This window comes from Lycium barbarum, chromosome 10, assembly GCF_019175385.1.
Source record: "Lycium barbarum isolate Lr01 chromosome 10, ASM1917538v2, whole genome shotgun sequence".
NCBI classification, from domain to species: Eukaryota; Viridiplantae; Streptophyta; class Magnoliopsida; order Solanales; family Solanaceae; genus Lycium; species Lycium barbarum.
This window is the reverse complement of record NC_083346.1, coordinates 983745-997314: the sequence shown is the minus strand read 5'-3', so window position 1 is coordinate 997314 and position 13570 is coordinate 983745. Positions and strand designations below refer to the sequence as shown.

Genomic DNA, 13570 nt, shown 5'->3' with positions numbered 1-13570 from the left:
ATCGGGTAATGAAGAGAATTTGAGATTTCTATCCAAATAGGGGTCGGCAAGGATATTTTTATTCACAATCGCTAACGGAGAATAAAATTAGCTAATAAAATAGAGGAGTATATTTTACCTTTTTTTTTGTTTTTTTTCCACCAATATCTCTCATACTCACATTAAAATCCGACTAACCGTTTGTTTTATCTTCACAGACAACAATACACGGACAAGGAAAAATGAATTATCTACTTATGGCAGTAGGTTCTTTCCCATGGTGTTCAAAAGTCAAAAACACTTTTTTTTGGCCCAAACACCTCAAATATATATATTAAAAAAAATGGGTTTAGCTTCTTATGAGTTTGATCATATTGATTACATTAGTTTTAATAGTGTTAAAGGTACTTTTTGTTAGTTGAACCACATGCACTAAAGTTTTGCAAACTTAGGGAACTATTTATGCTCCAAGTTATAAATAGGGGGTCATCTAAAGCCTACTCACAAAAGTAAGGGCCTATGTTGGACTTCTCCTTTTTATTTTCTCCGTAAAATACATATCGGAAAATTAATACAACAATAGGCTTTTGCAGTGAATTGAAACTTGCATTAAAAATCATTGAAGAATTCAGCTCCAGTGTCTTACAACTAGGTACTCTCTCTAGCTTATTCATCTTTATTTTTGTAACTTTCTTTTCTTTCTTGAGAATGATTTGAATTACTCCTTCATTCAAAATTGGCAATGTATTGAAAATTTTACCTTATTGGCCAAGAAATCCTCAAAAATATCACCCCCTCCGTCCAATTTAATGTCTTAGTTTGACTAGGTACGGAGTTTTAAGAAAGTAAAGACTAACTTTTGAATCTTGTAGTCTTAAATTAAAGATGCATTGAATCTACCAAAATGCTATTTAAATCTTGTGATTATAAATTTGTCATGTAGAATGTTTGAATTGTCTAACTTACTGAATATAGAAAGTGACACCCTTTTGGGAACAAACCAAAAAAGAAAGCAAGACACTTAAATTGGGACGGAAAGAGTACTACGTAAGAAGGCCTGTAAATGGGAAAAAGATCCATTCTTGATGGATATTTAGATGTAATTCTGCAAAATTAGGGAATATCCTACGTAACAGCAGTTAAGATAACAAATTGACTCATATGCTTTAAAGGGCATTACTATCAAGGTTTATTGGTTTTATATCTAAGTGGTAACTAGCAAATGGACTAACAAATGTAAGCTTCTTTGTTGGATGTTGATATTGAGAGACTATGTTCTCTAAGGTCAATGAAGAAAAAAAAACAGATCTTGATTTGTCAGTTCCTTAATTTTTGAGCCTAGAGGGTTGTATTTTATAAAAAGGATGCTCTTTTCTATATGTTTTGTAACTTTCTTTTCTTTCTTGAAACTGAATTGAGTGTTTTGCTTTTTCTAATCTGAAAAATGCATTGAATTACTCCTCTCTCATTCAGAATTACAATATATTGATTTTTTTCCCCTTATTGGTCAAATATAACTCCATCAGATGATGTGTATATTATCCTAAAAGCATTTGTATATGATCTATACAAATACTATGGGAGGTCGGGGTGGGGGTGAAGATGAGGTGTGTTGAAGGGTGGGGAGGACACAATTAATGTGGAATGCCACTTGTGGAACTTGTTTTCCCTACTTCCACTAGGGAAGTCATTTTCCGCATTTTTAAGGAGCTTGTTTTCCTAGAGAAAATGTTTTCCAAAAATTTTGGCCAACCGCGCATGGGAAAATTGGAAAACTACAAACCGGAAACACACTTTGTCTTTACTTTAAGAAAACGTAGAGTATAACATTTGGGATAAATTTGTGACCTGAGAAACTGCTCCGGCTACTAAAATAGAAGCGCAGCTCTGATATTGTGCTTCTTATGCTTGTCATTTACTCACTTTGTTGTCTAACAGTCTTGAGCTTTAGCACGTCTATAGTGATATGCTTTACCATTGTCATATAAGTTAGAATCATACTTCTGCTCCACAACAAACATGGACTTCCTAATGTTGCGGGTTCTTTTTTTTTTTCTTTTCACTTTGCACGAATGATTGATTGTTGCGTAATTTTCAGGCAAATGAGGCGTAGTCTTGAAATTTGGAAAATGGGCACTGTCAATTACCTGGAGGCGCTGAAGCTGCAAGAGAAGCTGGCATCTGATAGAAAAGCTCTTAAAATTACTGATACCCTATTATCTTTACAACATCCACTGACATATACAGTTGGCAAAAGGGAAACAGTTCATAATCTACTCATTCCTGATTCAGAGCTCAAAGCCATTGGGGCAGAACTTCACTATACACAAAGAGGAGGTGACATTACTTTTCACGGTCCTCACCAAGCGATCTTGTATCCCATTGTTTCGTTGCGCCATATCGGTTTGGGGGCTCGAAAATATGTCGAGAAGCTTGAGCTAACCATGATTGAATTGGCATCTATGTATGGTGTGAAAGCACAGGTTGGAAATAAATGCGAAACTGGGGTTTGGGTTGAGGACAGAAAAATTGGCGCAATTGGAGTTAGAATTTCATCTGGGATTACATCTCATGGATTAGCATTCAATATGGATCCTGATTTAAACTACTTTAAACATATTGTGCCTTGTGGGATTGTGGATAAAGATGTTACATCTTTGAGGAAAGAGGCAGATGTAGAGCTTCCTGCTGAAGAAGTGATACAAGAGCAGTTGATCGCTTGTTTTGTAAGAATATTTGGGTACAACAATGTCATTTTGAAAGATAAGTCAGTTTTATGATTTGTTAAGCAATATTGTTGACACTCACTGATACATTATGTGACCTATTTTTGTATAAGTAGACATTGTTCATTTATTGATCAGATTAACATTCTGTATGAATAAGCGATGATTACATCTTCTGAATCACGAAGGAACTTCTCTACATACTTTGCTGAAAGGTTAAAAATGAAATGGCACGAAACAGGGTTCTCTATGAAGTATTTCCCATGTCATTTCTGATGGAACAAGCAGGAGGCCAAGCATTTACAGGAAGGGAGCGGGTAAGATTTCTGAATATTTAGTTACCCTTGTAATATAATACAAACTGCAAGTTTGTTTTGGTTCAACTTATACCGATAATCTCATTCCATTTCTATTATACCTTTCTTCTTGGGACTTGAGTTTAGTGCTCGAGTTATCAATTTATGTTTACTTTTATGAATGAAGATTAAGATTACCTTAATCTAGTAATATATAGACGGGGGAGTTGGGGGTACGAACAGGGGCATTTTTGGAATTACGTTTGTTTGCCATGGGTATTTTAGTATTTCTGTCTCCAATTCCAGACTTGTCGTGTTCCTCAGATCATCCTCTTAAATTTTTCTGCTTTGGTTCGAGTTGGTCTTCGGTGGTGCTGTATTTGTGAGTTACGGTAAGTTGTTTTTCTTCTTTCTCTTGGTAGCTGTTTTCATTCTTCGGTGGTGCTGATGCATATGGGCTATTTCTTTGCAACACTGTGCTCAATTTGTTGACACGCGAAGTGATGTAATGGCATATATAAATTGAGAAACTAAAAGTTTGCTGAACTGATGTTCTTAACTGGATTGTTGTTATTCATACTAGCAAATTGCTAATTAACAAAAGCAACAAACCAGAAATAGGGTAAATTTCACATCTATCCTCTCCTTCAAATTCGAATCTGATATTTCGTTTATAAATTTAGCGATGGCACTGTTCAGTTCAAGGTTAGGTTTTGAGTTTACCTGCAATTCCTCATCTTTGAGATTACTTAAAACAAAATATTTTGATGCATAAATATATGTAGAAGGTATCTCTTTGCATTTTTCTTATCTACTTTTGCACGACATCAGTATCGTATAAATCACTTCAGTAGTTCTGCACTTTACATATTTATGATCCTTGATCATATACGTCAAAACCAGTAACAAATTATCGTGCTTTGGTTCGAGTTTCCCTTTGGTGTTGTATTTCGGAGCTACAATAAGTTGATTTCATTCTTTCTTCAATTTTTAGGATTGCATATCAGTAGTTGTATCTGAATCAAAATCTGACTTTTCCCGATAAGTAAATCTAATGAGCACTTTTATTTAATTTTCACTGATGTTGTGTTCTTTCTCTCTATGTTAGCCGGTAAGTAATAGTTCGTTTCCCAGACATAGTAGGGGAACTAATAACACCTGTAATGTGCATGCATTAGTGGTCATGGAACAATACTTTTTTTTAGCTTTCTCAGTTCCTCTACAAAATCTGTTTGATCACTGATAGAGATGGAATGCTTGAAGAATGTTGTCTATACAAACTAATATTTCCCACATAAGTGTGCCAAATCTTCCAATATCCGGAAAATGAAAGTGTAAAACATGAAAAAGGATGGAGGCAATACTTAAATCATGATGCATAAGAGAAACCATTTCAGTATGTATCAGTCAATCTTTTTTAATGAATACACAACGTATAATCTTGAAGTCTTGAAATGAATTAACTAAGGTTAGAACTATACTCTACTTCTTTTTGTTTCCAGAGAACCAATTGCAACAGATTTGTCATTTTCCCTTTGCAGGGTTTTCACTTTTCAGGATGGGATTCTTATTGTTGCTGAATATTGCTATGAAAGAAATCCAGTTCTAACTTCTATGAGTATTCCCACCCCTTAAAGTATGCCAGTTGATCTTAATTTCTATGTTGTTGTATAATTTTTGTATATTGTCTGATCTTTCATTGTGCTAGGGCAAAGTTCAGCTGCATACTTATCTTTTAATTTTTGTGATCGCCAATACGTTCAAAATGCTTGATATTATGTGCTTTTGGTTTTACTACCGTATTCCTACACAAATATGTAAATATTGTACAAATCATTCCTTCTTTTCCCTTTGGCTACTGATTTTCCTGCTTTGCTTTGGTATGTAATTTCTGTTATTACCGTTATTAGAAAGCTGAGATCCAAATTGCTTCTATTTCACCTTATAATCCGAAGGGCACTACTTATACTTATCAGGCAACTATACTTCTTTCTTTGTATCTCTTAAATTTTCACTCTTTTATCTATATTTACCTGTTTCAAAAAAAAAAAAAAAAAAACCTGCCTTACCGACAACAACTACGCCTCAGTCCCAAACAAGTTGGGATCAAATATGTGAATCCTCATTTCTTCATTTAAGCTCATATAATATCATCAGCATACTAAATAAAATAAATGTAAAAAATACATCAAAAATCTGCCTTACCAAAGTAACACTTTACCTTTGTATGCAAGGATGATTACTTTTCCACCTGTGGTGGCAATAAAGGAAAATTTGAAGTTTGATTTACCAGCTCAGTAAGAAAATAGTGGAAATTGTTCCTGATTTGTAGATTCCCTGCAAGTATATATCCTTTTTTATACAACTCACATGGACTTCTTTTTTCGAACCAAAAGTAAATGGGAGTTGCAGCGGGGAGAGTTGGTGTTCCAACAAAAGCAGAAACTATTAAAAAGGATTCTAAGGATTCTGTCAAAGCAAAAGCTGAAATAATTAGCGTTATACACCTAATGAAGTCATTAAAACGATTGAAGGTATCCCCTTGAATAGAAGAAAAGTACACATAAAAGGTTTGAGCTAAGGGCCGAAAGCCTCTACCTCCCAGTTTAACTAACATATTGGACTGTTTCCTGTTAGAGAAAACTATCCTATCCTTAAAAGAGATTTAGCCTCCAGGGGTTTAATGTGATGTATTCTGAAAATGTGTTTATCTGTTCAGTTGAAATTTGTCATAATCTCTTTTCTGGTATGTATGTATCTGCAGGTGAATGACTGAGAATGCTTATGTGAGGGACCAGATACTAATGGAGAAAGCAATTTTGGAAAAACTAAGTAGTATTTAACTGTTCCATCTGAGTCAATTCCTTTCTATGGGTTTAGGCCATAACTTTGCTGCTTTATCATGTTTTGTTTTACTTTTGTTAAACAGTACTAATGTACCAGAGAAGAAGCAACCAACATCCACGTCAAAAAGAAAACGACATGGAAAGGTAGAAGCAACCAACATCCACGTCAAAAGTGGCATCAAAAGGTGAAAACGACATAACTGCTCACAATTGTAAGATCAATAGAAACTTTTTGGGATCTATCGTCAATATTCTTGGCAGTTTTAGTAATGTAACTCTCAACTAAAAGTTGTGTAAAGTTACAAGTTTCGTCCAAAGCTCAGTGATGGTAGGCGCGTTTCTCTTGGTTATTGCTCAACCATTAATGATACTTTCTCATGTAGTGATTTTTTTTGGAATAAATGTGCTATCAGTTGTTGAGACATTTACGAACATACCAATACTGAATTGTATCTTTTTTAAGGTACTAATACATTTTGAACTTGATGCTAATACGACCTGTAATGACGGAAAAAATTACCGCTCCTTGATCCTTCTTTTGATAATAAATATTGCATATTTTAATACATTTATAAATCAAATGGTTGGGCCCCGTGCATCGCACGGGCATAGGTTGCTAGTAAAAGAAGAAAAGACACTCACTTTTTTTTTTTTCTTCTCTTCTGCGACACCGATAAAAATAAAAAGGAAAGGGACTTAATCATAGCGTACACGCGATGTGTGCACTCAGATAAAACTAATATCATCCTAAATACTTTTTTCCAAAGAGAGATAATTATATTTTACATAAAATACTTATACAAACAATTTTTTACGGCGTCTATACATAGAAATTTACTATTACTCTTTGCTTTTACGTTTCATCGCTTGCCTTCCTTAAAGGGGTCCAAATTGTTTAATTTGCTTAAAGGAAATGGGGATAAAATTGGAAGAATATTGACACTAGGAATTAACGAACATGGCATATACTCATGGGCATAGGCATATTCCCATGAACCTTTGTTAATTTCTTTTACCAAACTATCCTTCACTTGCATTTTTTCAAATTCTTTATTTAATTGTTAAGTCGGGCCAAATGAATAATAAAGTTAGAGTACAAAAATAAAACAATTTAATTTTTCTTGTAATCTAGGACGCTAGTCAATGATTTGTAAAAAAAAAATAAAAAATCAATTCATATAGTTTCAATAATATATATATATATATATATGTATGTATGTATGTATATATATGTACGAACTTATGAATACTCCAAATTATTACATACAATATGTCGATATATAATGAAACAAACTATAATGGACGAATATTTCTTGTAACAGACTATTATAGATAAAATGGATTTGAATAGAGTGGAATGATAGTATGTAAAATATAGTTGATTTTCAACTAATTTGATATTAAGAAGTGATTAATTCATTTATTAGTTATTTTTTTGCGGACTAATAAATGTAAATCCGAGTAAAGCTAGGGGTATTTCTGGTCCAACAATTTTATAATGCATGATTGTTGTATACTAGTATAATATTATTTCATGTGCTATGTGAAATCTCTCTCTGTATGTATATATATTCCACATATTTTCCCTTTCTCTTGCAATCACTCAATTAAAATATCATAAGATGGCCCAAAATGGTCGAGCCTTTAAATCTCTACTTATAATTTTTTTTCATATCATTGTTTATCGTATTATTAATGTATATAAGAATTATTTATTAAATGTCATTGTTTGAATTTCAGGTTCACTTGAAGAGTTTCTTGATGTTGCAGTTGAAGCAGCCAAGAAAGCTGGAGAGGTAAATCTAATTTGACACAATTGATTCTTTTTTTTTTGGGGGGGGTCTTTTCTTTGAATAATTTTAGCTACTTACATTTTAAAGATTCAATTTTTAGCTACTTATATTGTAAAGATCCAATTTTTAGCTTGAAGAATAAAAAAATAAAAAATAAAAAACAAGTTTTAGATTTGATTTTGTCTTGATTTCTTTGTTTTTGCAATTCTGGGTTTTGCAGGTAATTCATCAGGGATTCTACAAGACTAAGAATGTGGAACACAAAGGACTGGTTAGTGCCTGTTTAGCTTTTGACTTAGGCCCATGTTGCTCGGACTCTTCAAAAATGCTGACAGACTGAGTATGGGTCCTAAAAAAAAATAGTGTCTTTTTGGAGGATCCGACACGGGTGTAACATCATTTTTAGAGATTCCGAGACTCCCAAAATGTAGTAGAACCTGTGTCGCATCCTCCAAAAATACACTGCTTGTGGAGGATCGACACGCACTAGCAAACATTTTTGTGGAGCCCAAGCAACATATGTTTTGATTTTCCCTTGTAAATAAATGTTTTCTGTCAATCTGTGATCTTTTTGAAAAGCTAGTATTGTTTAATTTGCTAGTCAGTTCCTGCTTATATGAAGGCTAAATTTTTATACTGAGTAGTAACTCAGTAGGAATTACTAGTAGTTAAGAATGAACTTTTATTGCATAAAGTAAATCATCTTTTTGTTTTTAGCCAGAAGATGTGAATTTTGGTTGATATTTTTTTTTTTTCGATTGGCCCTTAGGACCAACCACAGCCTCCGAAAATCGGGGATGGTGGGCCCGCCCCTCTACCCACTTAACCAGGCTTAGTTCGCATTAAGCAGCTATCTTGATTTTGTTTTTGTCCCTTGTTTTAATTTATGTGTCTTTTTTGGTCTCTTGTTTGATTTTATGCGTCTTTTGTACACTAATATCTATGTTATTCATCCAATGTAGGTAGATTTAGTCACAGAAACCGATAAGGCATGTGAAGATCTCATTTTTAATCATCTCAAGCAGCATTTCCCAAGCCATAAGGTTAGCTTTCAACTAACTTTCAACTTTTGTATTCTTAGTTCCATCACTTTGTTAGTTGTATTAGCGGAAACATTTTATTTATCCCTTTCACTTAGTTCATTGGTGAAGAAACGACTGCTGCTTGTGGAAATTTTGAGCTAACTGATGAACCAACTTGGATAGTTGATCCACTCGACGGAACGACTAACTTTGTGCATGGGTAATCTTAAATTTTCTCCATATTTTGATATAAATGTTTTATATGATTCATGCAGCTGCTTACAAGCTAATTGTTGTGAAACTTGATTAAACTTCAGGTTTCCTTTTGTCTGTGTATCTATCGGTCTCACAATTGAGAAAAAACCAACAGTTGGTGTTGTTTACAACCCAATTATCGATGAGGTAAGATATCTAAATCAATTATGCCTCAATTCCAAATTAGTTTAGTTCGGCTGCATGAGTCCCCTATTTTTTTAGAACAAATACGAGATTCTCTATAAACTAAAAGGCTTTCTAAGTTTCACGTTTGCCCCTACACATGAATAAGTTCTCAATTCATAATAGTGAATTAGTGATCAACTTGTTGTGGCTGTCGTGACTTGTGGTCAACATTGGGTGCTGTTATTCATTTTATTTGTATCATTTGTGGGTGAATTGATGGTTCAAGTCAGTAAGAAGATTATTTCGTTCGACATGCAGCTTTTCACTGCAATCGACGGGAAAGGTGCTTTTCTCAATGGGAAACCAATCAAAGGTATAGTTACATATTGGTTATGTAGTTTTTAGAACCCCCTTCGGAACTTGGGGATAATGGGTCCGCCCTCTACCCTTTCCCACTTAAATACTCTACTTAGTTTGCTTGGCGCAGGCTCGAACTTGTGACCTAAACACAAGTCTATCAATCTTTGCCAATTGAGCTAACTCTTACAACCTATTGATCTCTGACAAGTTTTCTACATTTTTTTAATACTCGCAGTATCTTCACAGCCTGAACTTGTGAAGGCTCTTCTTGCTACAGAGGTACTTGACCTTCCTTTTTCTGCTTTATAATAGCATCTCCTATTATTGATTACAATAGCAACCCCGCTGAGATCTGTTAATGAGTAACACATAAAGAACAACATCTGTTTATCTGTTTTGCTGTAATTGAACTTCCATCTTGGTTTTGTGTAAACTCGGGAGTAGCATATAATTGGTGAAGTATGCATCCTGTTTCTGATTGTTGTGTGATTGTTCTTTTAGAATACCTTCATCCATTTTACTTCAAGTAAGATCGCCTATCCTGAGTTCAACAAAAATGCGAACGGGATAAACCGGTCAATTAAGTGTATCTGGAAACCTGGCTTTGTTGCTTGTCCAGTTCTGGAAACTCGCTTATTCTTAGCCAATACTCCTCTATTCCAATTTATGTGAAGGCGTTTGACTAGAACGGAGTTTAAGACAAACATTTAAGACTTTTGAAACGTGTGATCTAAAATAAGCCATAGAAATTTAAATGTAGCTTTAAATCATTTCATTAAGTGTAAAACGGAAGTTTGAAGTTAAATAATTACTAAATATGGAAAGATGCCATTCTTTTTGGGACAGACTAAAAATGAAAGAGTGTAACATAAATTGGGACGGAGGAGCATATAATTTTCTTTTCATGCATATGGTTATTTTGTTTTGATGAAATAAGGTATAGCACTATGGTTATGTTATGATGACGTATACAAGATTTCTTTTCCCCTGTAATTTTGTTTGGAAAATCTATTATAGACTTAGGTGGATTTATGTGTGCTGGTTCACTTTTTCCACTTACCTATTTGGTATACTAGGAAAAGTTACTGACATTTTATTGTACTGGAGCAGGCTGGAACGAAGCGTGATAAGTTAACGTTAGATGCTACTACAGGGAGAATCAATAGCTTGCTTTTCAAGGTTACACAACACTTGCCCAGACATCCAAGTTTACAGTAAAAAAATATGTTCAGACAATAAAAAAAAAGTTGGTTTTATCTTTGTGTTACAGGTCAGGTCCCTTCGGATGTGTGGTTCTTGTGCATTAAATCTCTGTGGTGTGGCATGTGGAAGGCTTGATCTCTTCTATGAACTTGAATTTGGAGGCCCTTGGTAAGGCTTGTAATTTATTTATTTTCTATCGTGTAACATGTGATATATTGGTGACGATTTGCTTCGCGACATACAGGGATGTAGCAGGTGGTGCTGTGATAGTGAAAGAAGCTGGAGGGCTCGTGTTTGATCCGTGAGTAACACTCTTTATTCCTCATGAAATTTTCTGTATAATGAAATAGTATGAGGTGAAGCTTCCGTGTCCATTTAGAGTGGGGAAAAAAGGCATATCTTTTCATCTTGATGGAAATGAAGGTTTTAAAGTTGAATGAATGTGTTCTTGATAAGTTACCATGTCCTGCGATTTTGGAAATTGTTCAAGCTCGATTCAACATTGAGAAAGAAGTGAAGTTTTTTATCCTGAAAGAAATATTGATCCAGTTATTCAATCACATTTAGATATACACTTAAATGGAGGGGAATAGATGTATTAGCCTGTTTGGCCAAGCTTCTCCAAGACCAAAAGTGCTTTTTTCCCCTTCAAAATTGAGGTTTTTGGCCAACCTTGTCCAATAAGAAAAAATACTTTTAAATAGAGGCAGCAGCTTTTTGAGAAGCTGAAAAATAGCTTCTCCCCAAAAGTACTTTTGAGAAAATACACCTAGTTAAACGCGTAGACAAATAGTAATTGTTGCTCAAGAGTGCTTTTCAAATTGATTAGCCAAACACAAACTATTTCTAACCAAAAATACCTTTTTTAACATCATTTTTCAAAATAAGTTGATTTTAGAAGTTTGGTCAAACAGGCTAGTAGTGTATTCATATAGCCGACCCCATCAATTAATGGATTCATTAATATAGAAATAGCCGACAGTTTGATGTTTCTGATTGTGTCATAGTTTTTCTTCATCAGATCTGGTTCAGAATTTGACCTCACAGCTCGACGGGTAGCTGCTACAAATGCTCATCTCAAGGACGTATTTATCAAGGCCTTGAACGAATGAGAATCATGGAAAATGGAAAGAAGCTGTCTCTGAAACCTGTTTTATTTCATTATTAAACGGTGTAAAACTACTCAAGTCCTGACTCCATCTTCAGGATTCAAGCATTATTTAGCCAAGAAACGATTTTTAATTAGCAAGTCGATTGTGCTAGCCTTTTTCAATATTCAAAGACCAGATAATGGTATAGATTTGATTCTTTAGTGTAAGAAGCTTCCTGGAAGGCCATTTTCTGTCAAAGACATCAGTTTGTTTGATGGAAAGGTACTTCAATAATATAGACAATAGGACAGATTTGGTTCTATATTATAAGAAGCTTCCTGTAAGGCCTATTTCTGCCCAAGACATCAGTTTGTTTGATAGAAAGGGGCATCAATAATATAACTTCTCCTTTGTCTTTTGCCCCACTCTTACTTTAGCTTTCATGATTTAGATTGAGCATATGCTTTTGCATAGTAGGCCCTGCAAATTTTGAAATGTTTATGCTTTAGAATGTAAATTTCCAAGTTATGATCAATGCAAATTCAGGTCACCAGACTCGATTACTGGCTACGTTGATATTGAAAGTGCTTTTGCCCATTTTACTAGTGATCTGTCACTAAAAGCTGGATGAGCCTGGAGGTAATCTTGAACCATTGATGAGTTAACGTGCCATTTGAGAATCTGAGATGAAATTGATAATTAATTAACACTTGCTGACATATTTAGAAGAAGAAGACTGTTAATAAAAGCCAGTCAGAACCTTGTAATTGTCTAGGCATTATTGCAGTTTTTTCTCTCTGGAATATCTTTATACTGATAGAATATGATGATTGGTAATGCCCGTAATTGTTAAATTTGGGGTGTGATTTCGCCACTGCTATGTGTATTTCAGTCTGTTATAATGTTAACATTTTTTTTACCCAGCTAATTCTTTATTTCTCCTTCCTTTATATGTCCACTTTGGAGCAAATGGAGTCTTAATTCGGGACTCTCTCAAAACGGAGTTTCAAATTGAGACTCGGCACTATTACTATACCCGTGCATGGAGTCGACACATTCCTTATTCTTTAGCCTCATCCCACAGCAAGAAAACAAACGAAACTCGCTTGAGATCCTCATCCATTTTATTAGCTTATTTCTCTCACTCTCTCGAAATACATCGAACAAGATTTGAGAAGAGGGACGAGAGATATGGAAGATACTCCTCTCTATTCCTTTTCAGTTGTTATTTTGTTATGTTTGCTTCTTTTCTGTGATTTTGAATTTTTATTAAGTGAATACTTATTTGTCCTTTGGTTAACGGGGTAGTTATTTTGGTCTTCTAGAAATTTCCACTTCGTAAACAATTTTAAACAGGTAACTATACTAAAATGACCACATAGGCCTATTAAGCTTTTGATAAGAATTTGCTAAATCCTTTCACTAAAATCTTTTGTTATATAGTCCCAGAAGCTTTAATTTTATGAATTTGCTAAATGTTTTCAAATGAGATTTTTTCTTTTAGGTGATTATTGGATAATACCAATTTTCTTTTAGCAAAGAAGCCCAACTGTTGATGTGTGGCTACAATTGCAAGCTTGGGAAGTTAAAGGCCAGAAGGTGGCTATTTATGCAAAGAGGTTATTCCTTAAAGACAAGCCATCATCCTTTGAGAAGACAACCAAACAAGGCCTTTACTTCATTAAGGATGTTTTTGTAATAAGCTAGTTAGTCTTCTTTAGCCTAGTAATATAAATACTACACTTAGTTATTTCATTAGGAAGTTTTTTAATGATGTTGAGATGAATACTCTTAAAAGAGTGATAATTTGTTTGGTGGTTTAGTGTAGTGCTAATCTAGTGATTAGTGAGAGTGATAGTTAATTATGGTGGAT

General features: G+C 34.2%; 2 protein-coding genes across 4 annotated transcripts; both read left to right on the top strand.

Annotated features, from left to right (window-relative positions):
• Positions 1-176: 176 nt before the first annotated feature.
• Positions 177-5000, top strand: LOC132614644 (octanoyltransferase LIP2, mitochondrial-like). 3 transcript variants are annotated; one of them, XR_009572393.1, is made up of 4 exons: positions 347-631; positions 2078-3022; positions 3326-3393; positions 4543-5000. XR_009572393.1 is itself a non-coding variant. In XM_060329152.1 (2 exons), the coding sequence occupies exon 2, from the start codon at positions 2082-2084 to the stop codon at positions 2757-2759; it is 678 nt and encodes a 225-aa protein (XP_060185135.1). In that variant the 5' UTR covers positions 177-242; positions 2078-2081; the 3' UTR covers positions 2760-2879. The 3 variants fall into 3 exon arrangements, 1 of the variants encoding a protein (XP_060185135.1); XR_009572392.1 differs by lacking the exon at positions 3326-3393; XM_060329152.1 differs by lacking the exons at positions 347-631; positions 3326-3393; positions 4543-5000 and adding an exon at positions 177-242 and having other exon boundaries at positions 2078-2879.
• Positions 5001-7383: 2383 nt separating this feature from the next.
• Positions 7384-12115, top strand: LOC132614884 (inositol monophosphatase 3). The gene is made up of 12 exons (XM_060329439.1): positions 7384-7482; positions 7588-7643; positions 7861-7911; positions 8603-8683; positions 8779-8882; positions 8980-9064; positions 9362-9416; positions 9639-9682; positions 10514-10582; positions 10674-10774; positions 10851-10907; positions 11628-12115. Exons 1-12 carry the CDS (start codon positions 7470-7472, stop codon positions 11716-11718), a joined length of 807 nt encoding a protein of 268 aa, XP_060185422.1. The 5' UTR covers positions 7384-7469; the 3' UTR covers positions 11719-12115.
• Positions 12116-13570: the final 1455 nt, after the last annotated feature.